The following is a 26,063-nucleotide window of genomic DNA, read 5'->3' as shown; positions in this document are numbered from 1 at the left end:
CTGTTCCACCTCAGACCTCAGATTACTAGGCATTAGATTCTCATAAGGAGCACACAACCTAGATCCCTTGCACGCACAATAGGGTTCATGCTCCTATGAGAATCTAATGCTGGGATGATCTGCCAGAAGGCAGAGCTCAGGTGGTAATGCTCGTCCACCACTCACCTCCTGCTGTGCGGCCTGGTTGCTAACAGGCCATGGACAGGTACCAGTCTGCAGCCCGGTTGTTGGGGGAGTGGTTGGGGGCCCCTGAACTAGATAGTGACGATATTTGCTCAACACTCTGAGTGTACTCCATGCCACTGAACTGTACATTTTAAAATGTCTAAGATGGTAAATTTTATCACAACAGAACAAAGAAATTGCCTCAGTGAAACTTCAGTATCAACCCTCTTCCATGTGTCTATGATTTGTGGGTAGGACTAGGGCAAACATCTTGTCTGCAGTTAATGGCTTCCGTAGGCCCAGAATATATATATATATATATATATTTGGAGGTAGAAATTGAGGGCCAGGGTTTAGCATAAACATTTCAGAGATTCCAGTTTCTTCTACAATTCCCTGGGGAGCTATAGACAAGACCGGTCTTCTTGTTTAAGAGGGAAAAATGTGTTGGAAGAAGGTCTTAGGCTTTTTTTCTTTAACTGTTGCTATTCCCAGCTGTCACTTGAGAGCTGTTTTTGTATGTAGGAAAATCACTAGATTGATTAAAAATGGAAACATTTAGATCAAGCCGTAATTTATCTTGACTGTAAGTAATCATGTAGACAGGGTAAGAGGAATGAACTCAACCGTCTTGCTGTGTTGTGGCTGGTTGTTGACTCTGCTTCTGTGCTGTCCCTTGGTCAGATCTGTTCTCTCTCCACTGTTTCTGTGCCCCTTTAACCTTTAAGAGCCCATCCCCTACTCTCACAGAAGGAGTTTGTGTTTTGTTCCTTGAGCTTTTGGTGAACTTTCTTTTTGGCAATTTCTGCACATTAGTCAACTCTTTGAGAGATATTTGTGTTAGCAGCAAGATTACCTGGTGACAGAGGTTATTCATATATGCTGTGAAACTAGATTTAAGAAAAAGTTGGCTGTTTTGTGGCATGATTTTAACTGTCTTTTTGCTTCCTCATCTCCCAGTTTATTTATTAAAAAAAAAAAAATCTAATGGTAGTTCTTGCGCTGGCACCTATAACTGATGTTTATCCCAGATATAAAAATTATATTGGGGGCTACTGACTACACTGAAAAACCTCCAAAGATTGAGTGACCTTCTAAAAGAATATTTATTTTTATTTAAAAATAGGATACATCAAAGTGAAGCAGTGACATTTTAAACAAGGAAATGTATAAAATATTCCATAGAATTGGGTAGGAGGGTAATTTGCTGAAGTTCACTGTCATTCTGGAGCCAGGAATAAAAACCATCATCATTTTCTTCCTCTGTGAGCATCAAGGACGAAGATGAGAAATTTTAGTTATAAATTAGTGAAATGTTAGGATTTAAATTTTACTTAGAAGTTAAAACTTCTCCAGTGAAATACCTTTTATTCATTTTGTTCTACATCTTGTGGAAGTCCTGAATTCAGGGATGTTATTATATTTTCCGAGTTTGCTTCTTCAGGTCAGTTCCAATGTGGTTTAGAAGGAATTTATTTTCTCATATCCTCCCCATAGATTTCTCAATAGTATAATTTTCTAGGGGATATCTGGTTCATTTTGGGAATTCTGGAAAATTTTGCTTACTGTTTTTTACAAAATATTCACAATCTAAAATTTCTGACAAAATTAAAAATACCCTACAGAAACCAGCATATTGTACAACAATGATTTATTACTATATAATGACCACCTTTAGGCTGGATATGAAAATAAAAACCAACACAAATATGGCAGATCCCCATTTTCTAAAGAAATATATCTTTATTGACCTTTTCCATTTTCTTACAAAGCAGTTAAAAACTCATTCTTACCCTTGCATGCTATTCAATGGTTATGATGGCTGCCTCCTTATGAGACTGTTAGTGGAGCTCTAGTAAGTTTCCTTAAGCACCACAGAAGATCATCATTGCTTGGTCCCACTTTTATAGGAAAGAATCCAAGTTTCACCAGATAGTGTATACTTAGCTCTCTTGAAGAAGACCAGTTTAGTGGATTAATGTCTAATTTACATACAGTAATAAAGACAAACTTTGAATCTTTACATATTAAATGCCCACTTTATACCATGGTGTAATTGTTTGAATTATGGGTGAGTGTACAGTATAGAGATGTAGATGCACTAGATATATCTATAAATAAAATAGTGCTTTAAGGTAACAATATTCTTTGGCTGACTTAAATGCCTGTGGTTGACTCTTATAAAAGACTAAAATGAAAATGGCCCCACTATTATTGTCAATCTTAACACAGAGCTTGTGCGGAAGGTCCCTATACTGCTGACTGTCAGCATCTCCAGGTCCACGATATGTTCTCTTGGTCCTGATAATGGCTTCACGAGCACAAGCATTGCACTTACAGGACTTGTTTGCTAAAATAAAAGAAAATAGAGAAAGGAAGAGAATAATTTTCTTGGATTGGAGTTTCTATGCTTTGTTAGTATTCCTCCTATAAGAATTAGGGGGAGAATTTTGACGGTGGTATAAAAGAGCCACTACTTGGTCCCTTCTTGGTTTCAACTCTTCTTGGCTCTTATCCCTTGTCTAATACAGTCATTAACTCCAAGTTTCAAGGACTTGCTTTTTTTTTTTTTAATAGTTCTTTGTTTTTGATTCCTCCCTCTCTGTTAACATTTTTCTTCACTTTTATTGAGTAGTTGTGGACTTTACAGAGACTAGAGCTTAAGTGAGAATCTGATAATTTCTGAACTTGTAAACAAAGTTGTCACTTTTCATTTTCTCAACATTGTGCATCTGTTTACATTCTAGTAAGTAAAGAGAGATGGAAACAGTTTTTCAACAGAATATGGTAAATGCTAAGATATATGGGGTTATGCAGGGTACGAATGAAGATACATAAAGGTGTATGTATAAAGGGAAGAAAAGGAAGAGCCCTGAAGCACTGAGGGAAAGCTTTTGAGTGCCTGATGAGAGTCACCAGGGATAAATGAAAGTTTTGGAAAGTAATAAGTTCAGAAGGACTGGGTGCAGTTTCATTTTGATGAAGAATGTGATGGGTTCCTGTGAGTGGAGGGAGATGAGGTTGGAGAGGCAGGTAAGTGGATGTGTGAGTTTGAATGCCAAGGGATAGAGTCATGGATTAGGATTTAGCAATCACCTCAATGGGTGGACATTAAACCAAGGGAGAGAATGCTTTGGTTAGGTCTACTTGTTATATACTCATGAGCAGCTTGCAACCCTCTGCTGCAGCAGTCAGCGTCTTTCTGATCACTTGTTCAATGTCTTGACTACAAGCTCCACGGGGGCAGGAACTGGCTTGGCTTTATTCATTGTTGTGTCTCCAGGATCTTCCATGGCGCATACCTCTTGTAAACAATAGTTGTAGGTAATAATAACACCTTGAAGGTGTTGATTGAATTAATTTATTGATTTAAATTTTATTTTAGCATCTGCTATGTGCCAGGTACCATTCTATGTGCTGAGGATAGAATAGTGAACCGACAGGTGTAGTCTCTGCTCTCATTATGCTCATATTCTAGTGGATGACATAGTTCAGTGAATACTAGACTAGGTAGTGATAGGGCTATGAAGAATAATAGTAAGGCTCAGTAAGGGAGCAGAGACACTGGGGCAGTGTGAGGGATGTTGGATATTCAACCTTCAATTTCATGTGCTTTCTTTACAGTATGTTCTCTTTTCCAGGGAAGATGGCTTTCTCCGTATTTTCCCAAAAGGAATATAAATAAAATTTTATATTCCACATATCCTTTCAAGAATCAGGCTGACTCATGACTATCAAGAAACCTTCTTTGACAGCCCACATTGATTTTTTGATGTATTTGGACCATGGAATTAAGCACAAAATTGCCCCCTTCTATTTTCATAGATGTTAACTTTTTCTACACAATAATATTTAAAGCTCCTTGAAATCAGAAAATGTGCATTACATGTCCTTTTAATTCCTCATGACACCTAGCATAGAGCTGAGCATGTAGTAGGTGCTTAATTAACCTAATTAATTAACCTAATTAAGTTAAGTAACCTGCTGTTGAGTTTCATGCATTTCAATGCCCTCTGCACAAGTAGAATTTTGGTGGAGAAACTCTGTAGGATTTGATCCAAGTACTTTTTGAATTATGTGATAAGAAATAGTCTTGAAACGTCTATTTTTATTATTTTAAATATTTTTCTTTCAAATAATTTAACTCTGGAACTATCAAAATTGGCAATGTTTTCTATCAGTCATAAGAATAAGGATTTCACTGGAGAAAAACATTGTATTTTGATTTGAAAATATCAAGTCAGTAAATGCACTGATATGAATAATAAATAACTGTAAAAGTGCCATGTTTAATTGCAAAGAAAAAACATGTTGGAACTTTGTTACACTCTTTGATTATTCTGCTAGAAAATTTTATTTTCTTACATTATGGCTGAAAGTTCAAAATAGAAAATTATTTTTAAAGATTTTGTTATTTAAAAATAATGTTATTTGTTTAGGCTAGAATTAGTTAATTGGTAGTATCTGAATTGTGTAAAATTCATTCAGTGGAAATTTCTTACAAATATCAAGAATATGTCAAATTTAAAATATCAAATGTTAAAGAACTATATTCTTTTTTATTCGAAAAATAATTGTAATAGATTGCATTTTGCATTGGGTCTTTCTTTTCAGAAGTTGGTCATGAGAAATTAATCATTTTCTAATATACTGGCAAAGAAATAGTATCACATAACTCTGGAGCTATATGGGAAATTAATATATCAAAAACAGGATAAATGGGTAAACATTAAAAATCTGTAAACTGTACCACAAGGATGAATTTCCCAATTTAATTCATATTCTCAAAATGAAATATTGGCTTTAAAATTTGATTAAAAATAAAGAGTGCCCAAAGGAGTTTTGAGAAAATTGTAACTGGATGAATAACATCATTAGCATGAAACAGTTACCGTAACTCTGCAAACTGCTTGGTAGGGTGCCATCATTTTCACATGAAGTGGTGAGCCGTATTTAAAGTATGTCCAAATTTTAACCTAAAATGAACTTGCTGAGATTTTGTAGGGAGACTGGAAGGCTGAGGCTTTGGAGTCAGGGACACCAGCTCAGAAGCCACTGAAGGGATCATGGAAGTGACAGGAGCCAGTTTATAGGAAGAGAGATAGGGATGTGAGGAAGCAAAGATAACCCAGGAGACAGTGTGAAGAGGGAAATGGCAGAATTCTGAAAGTAGATTTCACACAGGCAATGAAAGATAGGGAGATGACTCCATACTGTCAGCCCAGAAGTTGGCAAGAATGGTACAACTACTAACACATACTGTGTGGGGAGGTGGGGTCACTTCTCACATACTTACAGGTTTTAGTTTCGGTGTGAATGCAAACTGTCTTGTGAATGTAACAATGATAAATTCATGATGTCTGAAAAACTCTTTAGGGGCTCCAGGAATTATTTTGGATTTGAATTACGTGTATGTCTATGTATAATTAATTAACCATCAATGATTAGTGATACCTACTTGGGGGGTGTGTGTAGGGGGACAGAGGCGGGGGGATGGGAGGCTTGTATTTTAGTGGTAACACACAACTCTATCAGAGTCTGCCAAACTTAATATTTGAGTGATTTCAGGGATGCTACTTAATCTTTCTGCATCTCACTTTTCTCCTCTGTAAAAAATGGAGATGAATATTAATATCTATCTGTCAGTGTTACCAAGAGGAATAAATGAAATAATGTACCTGGAAGGCCTTACACAATGCCTACACATAAGACTCTTTAAATGTTTGCTTTCCTTCCACATGTGGATACCACACAACAACAACAACAACAACAACAACAAACTCCCATCTTTCTCAATAGTTAAGGCTACCTTCAGGATACTTACTCGTAGGTAGAACTCTCCATTTTCATTTCCAGATTTAATCCGAAAAGTATTGATAGTGTTGGCATAAATAGTTGTGGCCTGTATCTGGAAGATGTCTGATGGCACAGACCTATCAGATCGGATGCTCATGTATTTGTAGACTATTGACTGGGGCAGTTCTCGGCACATGGCATTAGAGACTGGGCAAACACATCGGCTGCAGAGACAAACAAAAGTAGTCAGCAGTTTGGCTTGGTAAGACCAGAAAAATCCTCATTTTCAAAAGTTCTGATTTTTCTTACTTCTCTGGTGTTAGAATGTAGGGATCTTGACAAGGATTTCGTGGATAACAACGGAAGCCGCCATGATAATTCCAACAAATTTCATCCTCCCGGCATTCATTTGTGGTCTCACACTCATTTATATCTGTAGAGATGTAGGGTCAAAGAGTTTACTAACTAAACTAATGAACTGATCTAATTAAATCATATAACTGGCAGATTCTGTTTGCAAGGAAGGAGGTGTGAGAGCATCTGGACTGTGTTCAACCTGCTTTTAGACAAAGACTGGGTGTTCATTGCATTGAATTCAGGACAGATAGAGCTGAGACATTCTAGGCAGATTAATATGTGTCATTTCATGATATTTTATCAAGCACCTATTATTCATCTGTTGAATTCAAACCCCAATGTTAACCATTGACTCCGCCTATATAAAAGTTAAAAAAACACCAGTTCTTGTCCTCAGGGACATTATAATTAAGGGAATGTGTATATGGTTACTTAGAAAGTAAAATGGAATTAAGTAAGAGATAGATAAGTATACTGGGGGATGTGGAGCAGAGTTGGGTAATATTGCCAGGGGGATTAGGGAAGGCTGAAGGAAGGAAGAGGAATCTCAGTGTGGCCTTGAAGGGTGGTGGTTAGATGGAGTTTTCACGGCTGGGGCAGGGAAGGCTTTCCAAGCCAAGAAATCAGGAAGCATAAACTATGGAAGGCAGCTTATCATATCTTTCAGGAACTTGGGAGAAAGGAAAAGGCTAGAAATGTGGTTTCAGTAAGCTGAAGCATGCTGAGAGTGGATCACACTGTCCAGAGGAAGCACAGCACAAGAAGTGAAACTATGAAGTGTTCCACCTCATAGAGCATAGCAATTTTAGGACTGTAAGGAAAAAGAGGAAGTTTAGGAAGAGGCTGTCAGTGGAGGGAGACAACCCTGGAAAAGGCAATGCCAAAGAAGTCAGAGGGAGAGAGAGTCCTGGGAAGAAGGGCTGTGTTTACCTCAGGCTGGACAAAGATTGACTTTAAATTTGGGAATCAGAAGCCTCCAGATGACATCTGAGAGAACAGTTTTACTAGAGAGCCATTACATTTATAACAACAACAACAATAAAAATAAAATTAATATCTACATCTCTATGTCTGTCTCCCTTTACATTTGAATAGTGATTTATATTTTATTCAATGTAAACTTTTTCTGAATCATTCCTTCTCCACAATGAGATATTTTTATTCACGAATTTACTCATTCCATAAGTAATTTACTGAATCCTTGCTGTAAGCCAAGCATGGGCTAGGTGCTGGGATATGATCTCTTTTGAATTCTCATACTCGGTGTTCTTTTTTAAGGGCCTTTATTGCTTTCTGCTTTGCATTATTGAAATCTGCATGTCTAGCTTAACCCTTCTATTAGCTTGTATACTCCTTGAGGGCAAGGGTTATTGAACCCATCTTTTAATCCTTTCATCACCTAGCATTAATGCAATAGAGCGCCTGGCTTTTAAGAAATATTAGATTGAACTAAGTTGCTCTTCACACAAACTGTGTGGAGGTAGGTGAGAAAGATATTTCCACTTGATATGGATGAAAAATAAGGGTTTAGTGGCTCATTCAAGTTCATATACTCTAAATAATTCATGCCTTGACTTTGGAGGAAAAAAAGTATTTTAGCTTCCAAACTGGCTAAAGTTATCTGGAACTCACGAACAGACTGGGAAAGCTAGGTAGTCCCCAAGAGACAGTTAGAAAAAGTGTCTTCTTGGACTGGCTATGGCGGAAGAAAGAAAACTTAGATTCTTCGGATGAAATCACAACTGACTTATCCTTTCATTATTTTCCACTTTTTTGAAAAATAAAGATGCTGTTTAAGTCAGGGAAAACTAATACTTATATGGAGTCCAACAGAAGCAAAAGACAACCTTATAATTTCATTTATTACTTCCAGTAATGTAGAGCCTAGCATAATCATCACCTTAATCATTCTGGAAGATTTTTCAGAAATTAATACTCTCAAAATATTTGATGAGTGTGTGTCTATGTGTATGTGTATTCTTTGTCTCTCTGTCTCTCTCCACACACACACACACACACACACACACAGTTTTCATTTGTATAGGCCTGTGAAATGAGAACAGCTATTTCATCCACAAAATAAGTCTTTTAGAGAAAGTTAAGAATCCAAAACTTTCAATTTCATTTTATTCCTGTGGACAAGGCTCAGAAGAAATGATTTCCGTAGGAGAAAGCAATTGCTTTATACTTTAGAAGAATGCTAAGTCTTTTTCACAAAAAATGTTTTGGCTTAACCAAACATTCTGAAGCTGCATATCTTCAACATATAACATTTATGAATCCCCCACTTGCAATTTTGGTGCATTTTCCACCTTTAATTACAATAGATATAAATGTTTCCAGATAGATAGGCTAGGCAGGTCAGATCCCACCGTGCATTAATCTGCTTCTGTCTTTTGCTGAGCATCAAATCAATTTTTGATCAGAAACACATAGATATTTATTTGAAGGACTCCAGAGAAATTTGTTAAGACATTCCACTAGCTGACATTTTCTTGCATGTAATATGCATGTTGAAAGTCTCAATTACGGTTCAGTAAGTAAAACCATTGGAATGCAATGTTTTCCCACAATTAACATTTATAAAGTCTCTATTAACCTGGAAAGGGTTATAAAGATGTTCGTTGTGCAATGAACTACATTCTGATTATGCTTATACTCAGTGGTTGGAGTCTAGTCGAAAAATTGTGTGCCTATTACAAAACCCCAGGTAATGGATTTCCTCTTAGTTAATATTTTCCTGTAACATCATGATATAGATGGAGAATCCCCAGTGTCTCCTTTCCTTGATCTTTCTTTTCTTAATAGGATCTTTATTGTCCTTGTGTGCCTTCACTCCAACCCTGATTAAAAAGGACTCTCTACAGAAGATTTACTACTGGTCACTTACATTGGTAAGTAAATTTCATAAAAACACCTTGACCTGTACAAGCTTTATAGTTTACAAATTATTTTTATGTATGTTATTCCACTAAATTCCCACAACTCCCTTTTCCAAATGAGGAAGCTGAGGCTCAGAGTAGTTTGATAATTTGTTCAAGATTATGCAGACCGAATACAGTGGAGCTGGGATTCAAACAGGTTTTCTGTCCTCAAGTTTGGTCATTTTTTTCATTCTTTTGTTGCTTTGTGTAAATTTAAGTGTTTGTACTAGCTTTTCCAGGATTTTCAACATTTTTGGTTTTATCTGACAGTCCTTTCCCTGTTAAGAAAATTTTCAACTACATGCAACATTGGAGGTAGGGTCCTTTTTTTAAAGATCTTCCTGAGAGACTCTGAAATCATACCATTGTAGGGAGCTGCCTCTTCCACTTATGTATAGGTGTGAAGATCATCTGAATGTTTATTTTGAAACTGGATCCAAGGTCATTAGCTATTTTGGGGCTAGTAGTTTTCTCTGAAATATTCAAGTATATTTTACGACATATTAGGCTGACTTTTCTCAGCACCTACATTCTTACGCAATTTATAATCCTCGTTAGTTTTAGAGAATGAAGACTGGATGGAGGTATGTTTAACTCACATATTGAGCTTATGCTCTGAACTCAGACTCACAGGTGAAACTTTTTAATAACTGAATCTTTTCCAGTGGATGATTTGAAGATGTATCTCAAAGAGATTATGTAGGTTACATAGAAGAAATACCAGTATTTTATTAAAATTATTTATCTTTTAAGGATGAAAAATGATTACTGTGAATTCCAAGGAAAGTCAGCATTAGCATAGAATCACCTCTTTATGAGATGTATATATTTTATGATGAACAGGGGAAAAAAGAGCTTAAATTGTATATTCAAAGTGGGAAAAATGAAAGTCTATGGGAGAATCCTATAACATCCTCTTGTCTGGTTAAAACTAAATACCTAACATATGAAAAAAATAAATAAACTTACCTTGACATGTTCTACTTCTCACCACTTGGTATCCCTGGGGGCACATACATGAGAATTTCCCAGGTTCATTGACACATTGATATTGACACAGGTAGCTTGAGGTTCTGCATTCATCAATGTCTGTTGAATCAGACAAGAGAAGGGACACAGAGTTGAAAAGTTTGTGCACCACTACTTTGGACATATATATGTATATAAATTATAAGATTACAAATATTTATATTAAAATTATATATAATTAAAATTATTTATATTTTAAGGAGGAAAAATTATATCTATCTATCTATATATAAAGAGATCTGGCTTCTAGTCCTATTCCTGCTACTGTGTGACTTGGGCACATTTCTTAAGTTGCCTGGGTTTCATATATATATATATATATATATATGTGCGCACACACACACACATATATTATTTTTTTTTCTGCTCAACAGTCTGGGGGAAGTAATATACTTTTGAGGTGAGCTAAAGCGAGTAAAAATATTGCAAATTCTGAAATAGAAATACAAAACTTTATAAGCAGCTGAAAGGCAAATTCTAACAATATCAGCTTATTTCCCTCTATGACTTCACAGCACAAAAAGTTTTTCTTATCATGACTTACTGAATCATTGCTGACAATTTGGCTAATCCTGGACCTAACTACACTACTGAATGAATTGGCTTGTGGTTGACGGCCTTCATTTTGGACTCTGCAGACCCATCCAGGATGCAGAGTTCATGTTTGTCTTCTCAGAAATTGGATGACTTTGACGCCAAGTTCATTTGAGCTTTGAACGCCAAGTCCCCTAACCTGTGCAAGCTTCCAGAATGACAGCTTGGCAGGATCTGGCCTTCAGGGGAAGAATGCTTTGCATTTCTGAATAGTGATGTCCCTACAGTTTACTCAGAAGGGCAGAGGCAGCTGTCCTGAGGTAGCCTCTTTCAGTTTTGAGTGTAATGGCATGATGTGAGGCCTCTCTCAGTGGGGTATGAGCTTTGTGTAAAGCTGAGTGAACCGTGAGGAGGTCAGGGACATCAAGTGTCCATGGCATCCCCCTCAGGATGTCTAATGCCTTTTGAATTATACAATGAAATGTGCACATGCAATGGACTCTGAAGGTCATGAATCTAGTTAAATGGACCTCCTCTTGTTCATGTGGAAAGTGAAACCCAGGCAACTCAAGAAATGTGCCCAAGTCACACAGTAGCAGGAATAGAACCAGAAACTAGATCTCTTGATTTTTATTTTAATGTTTTGACATGCACTTGGCTATTCTGAAACTTAAATGTGCACACCAGTCACCTGGAGTTTTTGTTGAATGTAGATTCAGACTCAGGAGGTCTGGGTTGCAGCCTGAGATTCTGCATTTCTCATAAGCTCCCAGGAGGTGCTGACATACCTCGTCACTGGATAACACACTGAGAAGCAACATACTAGAGCATGCTTTCTAATTATTAGAGCCAGCCTGTACCTAATATTTCAGTTATTTTATTTCTTTTCCTTTTTCTTGGTAACACACTAAAAAGGCAATGTAACAACTGAACTCCATTAACTGGATTTTAGAGCAGAATTCCCATGGGTAAGCATTTGTTTTCATAAACGGGTACATAACCAGATAAAACAACAGCAGTCACAGGAATTGGACTTTATTCCATACTATCTGGGAAGAGCTTTACCTTCACAGTTGAGCCTGTCACTGCTTAGCTCATATCCTTGATTGCACTGACAGATGAATGAACCAAGAATGTTGTAGCACTGCTGAGCACATTGATTGCTGGCATCACATTCATTTATATCTGAAAAAAAGTTTTTTTATATATATGTATGTATATGTATATATATACATACATATATATATAGACTTTAAACATATCCTTGCTCTTTTGTACCTACGTCATCTGCTGATAAGTGAGTAAATCCCTAGCTGAATTATTTGCCCTGCAGAAGCTCACTGGAGAACATCCATTTAGGTTTCATATTTGGTGGAACAACTTCAAACGTCTGTCATATACTTCTTTTGGAAATACCAAAATATTTTTTATAGGAATGACAGTTAGTTTGATGTTTGATGAATCGTTCCAAAGGAATTTAATGCTTCTAATAAATATACATTCCAGTATGTATTTTCTTTTGTTGTTGTTCAGATACAAAATGCCAATTCTATAAATAATTGATATAAGACATTTATACTGATATGGTCTCTCAGCATGCTGTACTGAAGATTTATCTGTGCTATTTATTACTTTTTAAATGGGTTCTGTTAAATTCCATTACAATTATAACATAAGCCTTTGAGACCCATACGGAGTTTTGCAATGCTCTAAAGCACTGAAAATATTGTGAAAAGGCATTTTGCCTACACTAGATTTTTTCCATGTCATGCCAGTCTGTTAATTGTGTGCCGTGACACTGCATTCTGAAAGGGGAGAAGAGGCATGTAAAAATCAGATGCACTTTCAGTGGAAAGTTTATATACTTGAACTTGTAGTAACCCCTTTGGCACTTTCAGCATTATATCACACACTGTTGACTAATTGGTGTATGTATATCAATTGATTTGTAGTTTTAAATTTGTTGATATATCCACAGAGGAGAACTGAAACCAACGTTAAAAAGTTTTCCATTCACATCTTGATGTGTTTTAAGACACAGATTGGTTATTATCTTTTAAGCTTTATGATTGCTGAAGGGAAGTCGATGGAAACTATTTACTCAACAACATAGAAAACTGGAAATACTGCAACATGGCATGGGGTTTCCTTTTGTGAAGACAGAAATCAGCAAGTTCTCAAAAGGCTTACCTACGCAAGTATAGTTGTTTGCTGCCAACTGAAACCCAGGACTGCACTGGCAATAAAATGAGCCTGGTGTATTCACGCATCTTTGGTGGCAATATGGAGGGATGGTACATTCATCTATGTCTAGGTTATCAGGCACACACACAAAGAGAACCAAATTATTGAATTAGCATTCTCTGAAAAGCATTATCTAGAAAACCTATGTAGAGAAAATCTCTTTTTAAAAGTAATAATTTCCTATTTTGTTAAAATTAGGGTATATATATTTTAAATATACTTTGTATTCTGAGTTAAGACATTAAGAACAAAGACTCAATGTTCATGCCATTCAGTGGTAAATAAACTTGGTGGGTGGATTGAGATTTAAAGAAAACAAAATAATTGAGACTATTGCGTATATACATAAGAAGTCAGTTTGGGGAGCTAAAAGCTTATATATAATTACAGAAGCAAAAAAGAACTACTAAAATGGCTGGTGCAGCACAAAACAAAGAAGAAAGAGTTGTGGGCTGTGCTCAACTGGTGACCTTGGCTAAGTCACTTACGCCTTCAGTATCTTGATTTTTCTTCTGCAAGATGTGGATAGCAAGGCTTGCCATGTGTATCTTAGGACGTTTTTGTGTATGAAATAAAAGAACACTGTGGAAGAATAGGATGCTAAATAAGTTACCTCTTGAGAGTGCTCTTTTGACACTTTGATGAAGTGTTCCAGCCTGTGTCCTTCTCATATAAATATTTTCAACTATAAAATGCTCAACTGAGAACTTGCTAAGTAGGACTAACATCTTAGAAGCATAATAAAATTTCATTAATTCATGATTCTACACTTTGTGACAACTTCAGCATGGCATGTGTAATTTAAAACAACCATTATGCATATACAATGTAATGCTATATAGTGACACTGCCTTGTGGTAAAACAAAACAAAACAAAACAAAGATTTATGCTGGGCTCTTTTGGTACTTTCATAACTAAAATTATGGGAAGTAGTGTGCTCAAGTGGCCTCAGGATAACCTGAGTTTGAATCTTTGTTCTGGCAATTACTAGCTTGGTCTTAACCTTTCGAGGTTCCATTTCCTCTTCTGTAAGTAGAATTACTGGGAGGGTTACATGACATAATGTAGGCAAAGTTCCTGACACAAAGCAAGTAAACATAAATGGGAGCTAATAAGCTGCAAGATATATTTGATTTAACTTGAATATTGAAATAAATAGTAAGAAGATATTCACATGGCTTTTCCCCTTACTTTGTTCAGGTGTCCATTCAAATGTCACCTCCTCAGGGTGGCCACCCTTCCCACCAATATAAAATGGGTTCTTCTGCCCTATTTATTCCCTTACCTTGCTTTAGACTTCTTTGTAGTCCTTAACAGTACTCAACATTGTGTTACGTGTTTATTTGCTTCTTGTGTGTTCCCTCACTATAATGCATGGCAAATAAGACCTGTCTTCTCCCCTTGAGGTGGAGGTAGAGGGTTTTTTGTCTGTTCATTGTTAGATCTGGAATAGGGCCTGGCGTAGTAGGTGTTCAATAAACATTATTCGAATAAATCGAAACTTCACACTAATTAAGAGCAATTTTAGCACAGTGCTTCCTAGTTCTCAGTACTATCATCAGGTCTAGTATTGATAGCTAATTTGTATGAATGGTATTATACTTTCTAATAGCTCCATGAGGGCTATGAATTTGTAAAAATTTGTTTACTACTATCCCAGTGCCTAGAACAATGCTTGTTACATAGTAAGCCCTCAATAACTATTTGGTGAATAAATGATGCATGTCTTCTTAACTAATAAACATTCATTGAACCATCGATATTTGCTAGCACTGTGTTTGGTACCCCAAGTTTATAATGATAATCAGTATACATATGTTCTGCCCTGTCTGGTATGAAAGACAGGCATGAAACACATTATTCCATGGAATGAGAAAATCAACAATAGAAAGGAGTGTATGGGACACAGGGAGCACCATGCTACTTGAAGTGTGGACTGTTGACTGCTGCTGGTTCATGGGCTATTTGGACCAGTCTGCAATGAATAAATACAGAAACTGAGAGTACATGTTTAGAAATAGCAATTTGACATTACTGCAACATTATTTTTATTGTACTTTACAGAAGTATTGGTCTGCCATAGATTGGAAATTTACAAAAAAGTATCCTTCATCATAATTTGAGAAGTACTGGCACAGGGGAGGAGCAACTAATTATATTTGGGTAAATCATAACAGGCTTCCCAGAGGAAGTGATCCTAAGCTAGGATTTGATAGTGAAATAAGAGTTTGCCAAGAGGGAATGTTTTTGGTGCTGTAAAGAGCTTGTATAGAGGCACCAAAGTGTAAGTAACACTGTGTGATGTGTATGGGGAACCGGTGGAATAAAGCTGGGGTGTAATATTTTGTGGTGGGGGAGAGGTGTTTATGCAACAGAACTGGACAATGATCAGATTGAGCAAGACCTTTCATGCTCTGTCGAGGAATGTAGACTTGATTCTCTCGGTGAGGGAAGCAGGAAGGGAAGACACATGATTAGATCTGAGTTTAGGAATATTTCCTCCTACCACATTAAAAGGGCTGTGACCATATGTTCCATTCTCTTTGATTCACCCCATACTAAGTTGGATTAGTTCTTTTTTCTGTACTTTTTATGCCCTCAAATGTTTATTTTCTGTCTAATACAATGGCCAAACTTTGTTATCTCTGGAGTTTTTTCTAAACACTCTTCTTTTAAATCACAGCTTCATTTATAGCAAACCCTGGGCCTTCCTCAGAGGCTGGGCACTAACCCCAGCATCTAGGCACAGCCCTATGGCAGGCAGAACTGGGCTGGGGCCCACATAGAACTCAGTGTTGACATGTGAGCATCAACAGCTCACATTCTCAGGCGAAAACTGATGCTGGTTGTCTGTCCCCACATCCTCACCCTCTGTTCCTAAGAGGAAATAAGCCTTCTTCACTGATCTGTGGTAAGAGGGGGTATGTAAATAAATGGACAGTCAGAGTTTCATGCCTAGTGCTGGGCCTCATGATTGAGCCCAGAGTACTGTATTTTACTTCACTATCTGCCAGTTGGCTTCCTCATACTTTGATCTTCCATTCACTCAAAACACACGCATAGAGCCTCCATCACATGGTGGGCATGCTTCAGGGACTGGGGAGACCACAGTGCCACAAGATGACCTGGTCTTGCTGTCAGGGAGCTCACGCTCTTAGGCCCTCCAGCAGAGGCACATGCTGAACTTGGCTTTGCACTCATGGTACCCTACAAAGGCTTGCAGTGTAAAGAGCCTTTAATACCCATCTGTTGACTCAGAATACAATGATAGCAAACAGCTTTACTGCACAGGGACAGGCACTATTCTAAGCATTCCCTACATGAGCTCTGGAGGTAGGGACTAGTATTATCTCCACAGTACAAGTGAACATAGTGAGACACAGGACTTAAGTAACTTGCTTAAGGTCTCAAAGTGAGCTGGTGTTGGTGCTTGGAATGCAACTCCACCATTTGCTCTATGTGCTGTGCTATCCTATGCTCTGCAGCAGTGAATGGTGAATGAAGCCCACAGTACCAGTGTGTTAGCGCGATGGCCCCCAAAACAGCAAATTTAATTTTTTTTTATTGTTTTTATTGTCCCATTCATACCCCAAATTTCAGCTCTTGCTTCGTCTAACATTTAACCAACACTTTGTTATCCAGAATAGCTCAACCTTTAAGGTTGTTTCTTGTTATTGTGGAAAATGGATTGGTAGTCTATAAAAGAATAAGGAATTATTGGCTACCACTCTCCAAAGAAACATGAATGCTTTGATTGGAATGCTTGAGGTTGAAACAGTTAAGGTACTCAAGACAGGACCGTGCTCACTGCACTATGGTACTTACCTACGCACTGCTCCCCTCGCTTCTGATATCCAGGAGGGCACTGACATGCAAAGGATCCTCGTAAATTGATGCACACTTGGTCTGCTCTACAGTTGTGCGTCCCTGCCGTGCACTCGTCTATGTCTGTCAGAGACACGCAACACAGAAAGAATTGTCAGTTGTGAAGATGTTGATATTTCTTCCATTTTGCCACTTCTTAAGCTAAATCTTTATTCTTAAAAGTTTATAATGTTCTTACATTGGAAATGTTTAAAATTATAAATTATTTCAAGTGTTCAGAAAATAATTTTGCAAATACCAGTGAGTACTGCTCAGATTTAACAAATGCTAACATTTTGCCATGTTGGTCTCGGCTCACTTTGTTTTGTTAAGAAACATTTCAGATATAACTAAAGCCTCACACCATCCTCATCCCTTGACCCATCACCTACCACTGTCTCGGTAGGAATGAATCCTTCCCTGAGATGTTTTTGTACTTTCATTAGACAGGGATGCATCCATTAGAACATATGGTATTGTTTTGTATGTTAAAAATTTTAATAGATTGTATGATACTTGCTTTTCCATCCAATATATTGTATTTGAGATAATTTCCATTGACAAATTTCTAAAAATCTGACCAATTGGGTGTAATCAACCTTTAATATTATACGTTCCCTGTAGCTGTTTGTTTTTGCAAACAGCAGGGTAACATGTATATATAAATCTTTCATTGCAAATTTCAGAATGCAAAGGATTCAATTTGATCATATTCCTCTAGCCTGTGTAGTTTAAAAATCCTATTTTCTCAAAGCAGTGTACTTCTTGGAATAATTTACTAAATGTGCCTTAATGAGTATGCAGGTTACAGTTCTAGAAAAGTAAAAAATGCTCAGTGATAGCATAATAAACTAGTTATAAGAAATTTCTTTGGGATCAAAAGGTGATATAAATTTGTGTGTGTACATTCACATTTACAGTAATTTATAAGTAAAATCTAATTTTGCCTTATCTGTATCACTTTTATATTCATTCGGCTCTCCTATATCATGAAGTTAAGTAGTACACAAGAAAGGATCATATAATTTCATCATTCTTCAACAACCACTCTAAGCTTCATTAACAAATATCATAAAAGTTGTGATTCCTAGATGACAATTTTTGTATAAAAACCCAAATACTACCCTGGGTCTACCACAGTGATGATCTAAGACCCCCGAGGCAGATTTCAGGGGTCTTAGATCATCACTGTGGCAGACTCATGGTAGTGTGTTGGACGAAAAAGTAGAGAAAGAATCAATAATAAAAAATTTACTCCATTTCTGTCTTCCCTCTAAGAATCTCAGAGAGTAGCCCCTGAGGTTGGTTTGCCTTTCACTTTTCTGTATTTTCAAGGAGGACTGCCACATTTACACTATGCAGTATAATAATATATGAAGTTGAGATTGTAAAAGGGTTGTCCTCAGAAATCAGCTTCACTTAGCTGGGTGTGGAAATGATAAGAGAGATTCTTTCAATAAGAAAGAGGGAGGGGAGATGAAAAATACTTGAGTAATATATGGCTATTTATTGGATAATAATCTATAAAGCATCCACTTACGTAATTCTTTGAACTTGGTTTTAAAGTTTTGGCTAAGGTTTTTGTTATTTTGTTTTGTTTTGAAATTTATTATAATTACTACTAGTATTATTTTCAAGTCAGTGACTACAAACTGTCCTTTTTAGGTACTATGCGATGGTGCAACAATCTTGCTTTGAAATTATCTGCTGTTTTTTATGTCTTTTATTATTTTCTCAGATGCACTTGATGAAAACCTTTCTACTGGGGTTTCTTCAGAGTTTTATGACTCGTTAATGCAGAAATGACAGCAGAATATCTATTGTTTTATGTCAAGAACATTTGCCAGCATTTGCAGTGATAACAGTCCTGAGAGATACGGCAATGTTAGATTCAGATGTGGCAAGTTTCCTCTGGCAGAAGATCAAGGCCTTGGGCTGGCTGCTGCATTTTCTAAGGGAGGCCTCAGCAGTGACTGATGCTTTTCTTTTTGACACCTATCTGCAAACTGTCTCCACCCCGCTGCATCCCTACAACTGATGCCCTATGACTTCCTTCCTACTTTCTTGTCGCTCATTTCTCAGTGTCTGATAAATAGGCTAACATTTCCAGTGGAATTAATATATCATTAAGTAGATTTTAAATACAAAAACCTGTGCTACTCCTTCTTAAGAATGAGGTCTGCTTACCTTCTGAGTGGGTTATTTAATAAAAATATTAGGTGAGTTAAATTAATTTAATAAAAACAAACAACAAAAAAAAAAACAAATAAAATACCACTGTGGTCACTGCCACTACTTTCCTTCCCTTTCTCCACCAAAACCCAAACAAAGCTGCAAGACTTGCCTCACCTAGGACTGACTGGTGATTACACGTTTTACTTACCGGGACTCATAAAATCGTCAAAAAAGTGACCTCTGTGACCAGGAGGCAGCTACTAACTAGGTTTCCATTTATGGCTTCTCTGGCTGTGGTTTAGAATATTTATCCTCTCCTTTGCTGTTGGTGGTTTATCTAATGCTAAAGGCTATAAACAGACTGAATTTCTTTGACCTATTTTCAATTATATTAATGTCAACTTATTAGTTTATTTAAATAACACAATTTTATTATTTTGAAAATTATACTTTGAGATCCTCGAATTACTTAGTTATACATCTATACAAAGTCATATAAAATTATTATACATTGTTAAATTCTATTATGTTTTGATTTTCTACTTCTATGCATTTCCATTTGTCATAAATACCAGAAAGCTCATTATGATACAAAAATTACTAAAATGGACAATGATGTCAGAAACTCAAAGCAGAATACCCATCCGTGTGCAGATGCTCTGGAAAAGCTGGCTCTCCCAGGGGTGTTGATGACAGTCCACTGCCCTCTACTTGCTCCTGACTTCCCATAGTGCAAACACAGCCTTTTGTAGGTATCTCCATGGTGTGTAAGAAAAATCAGTTTCCTACATTTGTATGGGAGAATATCTGCATTAGCAAAAGCAATGCTTTATTTATAAGGGAAACTACTCAGGTCAGCCATGATTTTCCTGATAATCTGGGACAAATTACTGTGGGGAGAAACTTTTTGTTGTTTTTGCATGATTGTAATTTATCCTTGACAGTTAAGCTCACTTGATTTTTCAGGCAGTCAGTTAATAAATTTCCTGGGACCTGGACCCAAGCTCTTTGGGTGGGGGTGGGGGATCTATGTCTTACTTTCCCTCCTGCATTCCCAGTGCCTAGGGTAGTGCATGAAACATGGTGGATTTTCAACAAATATTTGTTCAATAAATGGATAAATGAGTTATTACCATTTGCTGAGAATTGGTACGTAAAGTTTCGGAAAAGTAGGATCAGTGTTTTACCTAATGGAGCTAAAAATGTATGAAGCAGAGTAACAGGTAATATCTGAGAAACACAGCAAAATCAGTAAGATGTTAGTAAAAGAAAAATGATGTTGAGCAATTGAGTCCAGGAGTGCAGAGGCTGTGAGGTATAAAGCAGATTCGCCAGAAGAGGTGGGTTCTCCACTGCATTTTGAAGAAGACCAGGTATGTGCCAGGAAAAGGAAGCTGTTTCTAGGCAGAAAGCAGCTCACATTAGAAAATGCTGATAAGACGAAACTGGTTTCCATGAGAAGAATGGCAGACAGATAGAGTCAGCACAGCTGCAGGGGCTCTGTGTGAGGAGCCTGGTACAGTGCCTGGTTGAAGAGGATCATGAAATGGTACCTCTGTCATGAGCAAAATTCAAGGCCTTAAGGGCAAGATCAGAGAGTCTGGATTGAACAACATAAGGAGTCTCTCTGAACTACGTAGACACAGCCTAATGTTAACATTACCAAAAAACAAAATAATAGAATGTGCTTCCTAAAATATCACAAACCATTTCATCATTCTAATACATTAACAATAGCTAATGGCAATATTTGGTGATTCCCTCATTTTTCAAAAATGTGCCCACGTGCTCCCTGCTAGTGATTTATACTATCGTAGGTCCCTCTCTTGCTGACTTTGGCACCATTAGTTGCTTTAAACAACGCAGGCTAATCTTTGCTCAGCTCTCACTTCTAGCCTCTGTCACACGGACCCTCAAGTCTAGGGAACTGCACATTTGATTTTCTCTCAAAGTTAATGGAGGCAACTTTGTCCACATCTCTGTGGTGTCCATTAAGTCCCTGCTTAGGCCCTCATTCTCTATGTTTTTGGCTCCTTCCCTTCAGTCTGACTCATATTTCCCAAACCCCTGACTCATGCTGCTTTCTCTCTCTTATGCAACATTTTAATCTTTGCAATGTTCTTTCCATAATTTGATAACTTACCACAACATGGAGTCCCTTCAGCATGTTTTCATGGGCAAAAATTATCTGCACCTTGAATGCTGTTGAGTACCATTTAGACTTTTATAATTTGTGCTGCTTTTGGTTCAAGAAATAATTTAGAACTACTTTTGAATAAGCCACTGTAGACTAGTGATGAGAATGCACTAGTAATAGGACAAAGAAGACTGAAATTATTTTGAGTCTGTCACTCCCTGTGTGATCTAGGGTCATGGTATCAATTTTTTTCTCTTTGTTTCTCCATCTCTAAAATAGACAGTCTATCCTCAACAATAACACACAGATTTTTAAAAGTATTCAGATTCTTCACAATACACTTTTTTTGTTTCCAGACTGTAAACTCCTGGAGTAAAACAACCGTATCTTTACTAGTTCTGGGTGGGACACTGTGCATGCTTTGCAAATATTATTTAATGGTGCTATCCTGTGAACTCTTGTGGTTAAAGAAAAGATAGTGGTTAAATTCAAGTTGGTGATATTTCTTGATCTGTGTGGATTTAAAACCTTATTATACCAGCTTCCTCAATCAAACTGATTTAATCTCATAAATGGAGTGAAGTAGAATAAAGGTCAAGGTCAAGAATTCATATTTGTTAGAAGGAGGAGCTTCTTTACCATTGGCCTCCTTCCTCCCAACATTCTTAATGATTTAGAAACCCACCTGCTCAAAATGATTGCTCCCAATCCTTTCCAGGGACAGGGTGATAAACTAGTTCCTACCAAAGTACTCTTTTTACCTACTCTCTGAAACTTTTTAAATAAAAGGGACTCATTGAGTGAAAGTCTTAGAGGTATTTGGAGTATTTTGTTTTTCAATATAATCCTGGAAGGTAAGAACTACTTCAGCAAGAGCTGAGGGCACTGAAGTTTACTACTGTTTTACTCATCCAGTAATTGCTATTGATAATAACCTGAGTAATTAATAAAATAAATTATGTAGATTGAAATCTGATTTAGAAAAAAGTGTATAATATTTTATATGATTCATATACAAACTTGGTAACATTCTAAAATTAATTGGTATAAAAATAGGTAAGTTCTTAGCAATATAAAAAGATCTATTATTTGATTGGGAAGGCAGAATTACAAAGCTTCTTATTTAATCCTAATAACAGCCCTGTGGAAGAGGTAGTTACTTCATCCACAATTTACAAATGAAGAAAAAAAAGGATGTCACTGAAATGTAGACTCAGTTGAGGGAACTTGCCCAGGGTCACACAGAGCAGAGATTCAAACCCAAGATTTCCATTTTGTTTCTGCAATTTAGGTCTTGAGAAGACTTGTTTCCTACGAGTTCTGGAGAGTAGTTTTAAGTGAAATTATAGGTGTTTTTAATTTTTTTAGCCTTAAAGATAGGGTTGTTAATGTCACAGCACCTTGATTCCTCCCTTGCGTCTTTCTTCTACTTAAAATAACATTTATAGCTTTCCAAGTTTTCTGTTTCCCTCCCCAGTTTTTAGCCAATTATCAACATTTTTTTGTCAAAGGCTTTCTAGTTCCCTTGCTGTTTCTTTCAGAGTACTGGAATCAGATTTATCTGGGCCAAATGCCCAGTTCTAGTTAGCTTTTCACCCTTCTGAAATTATCAGCTAGAATTCACTCAAGCTAAGCAGTTCTAGTGGAGAAAATAAATACTAATATTAAGTAACAAGAGACAACTGTCTTAATCGATGGCCAGCAGTAGATTTATAGTTCTAGATTCTTATCAGTTCTGGCAAAACAGATTGTTAATAATTTGGTGTGCTTTAAATGATAAACAAAAATATCACCAAAATCAACAAATTATCAGCCTCCCTGATAGTTCATTTCTTTGTTTTAGAGCGTGGCGAATCAAGTGTCCTAGAAGCCCTTGGCATTGCATTGTGTTCTATCAGAACTTTACAATATGCTATTCTCATAGGAAAAAAATTATGCTACTTCAAATTGCTTTTCTAGCAATGATGACGGATTTGCATTGCAAATGGACCCCCCTCACGTAGCTTCCTCTGTGGACAAAAGCGTTCATTTGCCAGATGATTGGATGAGGTTAGGCACATAGTTCATGAACATGGGAAAGAAAACCAACCAATCCATGTGAACGACCAATCTGTGACTCATCTGTACTACACATAAACCAGATGAACCAGTGGGTCATAGGCTGAAACAGAAGAAAAGCAAAGAAACAAAGGCTTTACTTCTCATTCTTCAGCTATTTTTGCCTACTGGCAACATGAAGCTTATGCTTTCAGAATCTCAAGGAAACAACATTTTCTACTGATAGATGATTGTTAATTGTTAGGAGTATTTTCTGGTATCTTTGTGAGTATGTCATACCCAGGTAACTCTTTTTTTTTTTTCCTTCTTAAACTTTTTTTTTTTTGAGATGGAGTCTCGCACTGTCGCCCGGGCTAGCATTTAGTGGTGCAATCTTGGCTCACTGAAACCTCCACCTCCCAGATTCCAGCGATTCTCCTGACTCAGCCTCCTGAGTAGCTGGGATTACAGGTGCCCACCACCACGCCTGGCTAATTTTTTGTATTTTTAGTAGAGGCGGGGTTTCACTATGTTGACCAGGCTGGTCTGGAACGCCTGACCTTGTGATCCACCCGCCTTGGCCTCCCAAAGTGCTGGGATTACAGGCCTTCTTAAACTTAATTATTAATTTAGAAAATGTTTGGGAAAAGATAACCCTGATATTTGGGATATTAACAACCAATCATCAATCTGCTACCTTGTGGAGGTAAACCTGTATTTGGAAACAAACAGCACCATCAGTCTTTGCTCCAGAGTGGCTCAGTACCAGAAATTAAAGACCCTTTGTGTGAAGGTTTAAGCCCATTCCACACAGGCTGGAGACCTGCTTCAAAGTGGATGGCCTTGGGAGGAATTAAGATCCCGCCCTATTATGGGATGCCTTTGCACTGACATTTCAATTGTGTTTTCCTGGTTCCCAGCCACTTGATCTCTCCTCTCCTCTATCTCCCACTTCCCCGGCTCGGGATCAAACACTGGTGAGTGATGAACTGAATGGAGACTGACTACATTCAACTGAGTCTACCAAGCCCTGCCTGAGCACTGTGATTTGATTCTTGGCCTCCCTCCCTGAGGCCTTGCAGCCAGATTAGTCAAGTCTCTGGAGCCCAAAGCACACACATTCCTGGCTTATTCCTTCAGGCAAATCATCACTTGAGGTCGCATAAGCCCCTGGCTATGGCAGTGCCAATTATAACAAGCATGGCTTGCTGACCTCCTAATTGTATGAAACCAATTACATTATGCTTGTTGTTCATTCAACAATAAGCAGCTTTTGTGCCCACTAAATTGAGGCATACTACTAAATTTGGTGAGCGTAACTTGGCAGTACTTCTCCAACTCATTAACTGCCTAAAGCTTTTTCAATAAGGAATATCTTTGTGCCTCTTGCCTTCAGAGAATGTTACTTTCTTGTGTGTATTTTCCTGCCCATTTCATTATATCTTACTTATGATCTTTCTGCGCAATGTTTCTCCATATGCCTCAGGGCCCTTAGTTGCACTAAATTCTTTTTTCTGTTCTCTTTTTGATTCAAAATTCCAGCACAGTGAAAAGAATAAAGATGTGGATAAATCTAAATAAATACTGACTGCCTAAAACAATAATAGTAAAGTATTTTGGGATTTATAAAATATTTAGAATTAAAATACATGAGACTAATAGCATATATAGTTTGGCAGGAAGAGGAATAGAGTTTAAATATTTTAAGGTCCTTGAATCACGCAGGAAGAGTTAAAAGTACTAATTTATCTTAAATTTTGGTAAGTCATGGATGCATGTTCAAATGATCCGTAGGAAAAACAATAAAGGAATGGTAAAAAAAAATAAAACTGTAAAGCTAATAGAGGGTAAAATAGAATAATACAAAATACTCCATCAATTTAGAAAGAAGGCAAGAAAGCAAAGAAAAGGAAACTAAAATGTGCAGGGACAAATGAAAGGCAAATAGAATGGTAGGTAGTTTTAAACCTAAACATATCAGTGGTTATAGTAAATGGAAATGGACTAAATGTGCTCACTAAAGACCAAAAATTGTCAAATTGATTAAAAAACAAAACCCAAATATACTGTTTCAAGAGACATAATTTAAATATAAGGACACAGATTAAAATTAAAAAGATGGAAAATGTTTATGCGAACACTAACCAAAACAAAGTTGGCTTTGCAATATTAGTATTAGAAGAGGTTGACTTTATGGAAAAAAAGATGATTAGAGAGTAAAAAAATACTACATAATGATAAAAGTTTCAGTTTACCAGGAATATGTAGAAATTCTAGATTTAAATGCACTTAATCATATAGCCTCAGTATAGACAAATAAAAAAATGAATGAAACTAAAAGGAAAAATTGACAAGCACAGTTACAGTAAGATTTTAATACACTTCTCCTAGTAATTGAAAGAATAAGTACATTTTCAGAAATGAATAGAAAATGTGATTAAAACCTTTGAACTAATTGACATGTATAGAGCACAGTACAGAATACATAGCCTTTTTAAGTACTGAGGGAACTTTAAAAGAAAATGGCTATATGCTGGCATTAAAGTAAGTCTAAATAAATTTCAAAGGTTTGCATATACAGATTATGTTCTCCAACTACAATGCAAATAAGATAGAAACAACAAGAACAGCAACAACAAAACTAGAAAAAGCCCTTCTTTTGGAAAATTAGACATACTTCACAACAACCCATGGTTTAAAGATAGCAAAATTGAAATTTGAGAAATCTCAAACTGAATGAAAATGAAAATATTACAGATCAAAATTTGTGGAAAAAAATGCCAGCCCATAAGAAGGCCCA

The 26,063-nt window shown here is 36.8% G+C and overlaps 1 protein-coding gene across 1 annotated transcript in view; it reads right to left on the bottom strand.

Moving 5' to 3' along the window:
- Positions 1 to 1,252: 1,252 nt before the first annotated feature.
- Positions 1,253 to 26,063, bottom strand: part of EFEMP1 (EGF containing fibulin extracellular matrix protein 1) — a 57,584-nt gene continuing 32,773 nt past the window's right edge. Inside the window, exons 5-11 of the mRNA XM_055242401.2 lie at positions 16,876 to 16,998; positions 12,996 to 13,115; positions 11,871 to 11,990; positions 10,212 to 10,331; positions 6,271 to 6,394; positions 5,990 to 6,185; positions 1,253 to 2,515 (exon numbers count right to left, since the gene is read on the bottom strand). Coding sequence (XP_055098376.1) covers positions 2,354 to 2,515; positions 5,990 to 6,185; positions 6,271 to 6,394; positions 10,212 to 10,331; positions 11,871 to 11,990; positions 12,996 to 13,115; positions 16,876 to 16,998 — 965 coding nt within the window. The 3' untranslated portion in view covers positions 1,253 to 2,353. The remainder of the gene's footprint in view (positions 2,516 to 5,989; positions 6,186 to 6,270; positions 6,395 to 10,211; positions 10,332 to 11,870; positions 11,991 to 12,995; positions 13,116 to 16,875; positions 16,999 to 26,063) is intronic.

This window comes from Symphalangus syndactylus, chromosome 14 (assembly GCF_028878055.3).
Source record: "Symphalangus syndactylus isolate Jambi chromosome 14, NHGRI_mSymSyn1-v2.1_pri, whole genome shotgun sequence".
Taxonomy (NCBI): domain Eukaryota; kingdom Metazoa; phylum Chordata; class Mammalia; order Primates; family Hylobatidae; genus Symphalangus; species Symphalangus syndactylus.
Note: the sequence above shows the minus strand (reverse complement) of the source record. Positions and strands in the feature narration are given on the sequence as shown.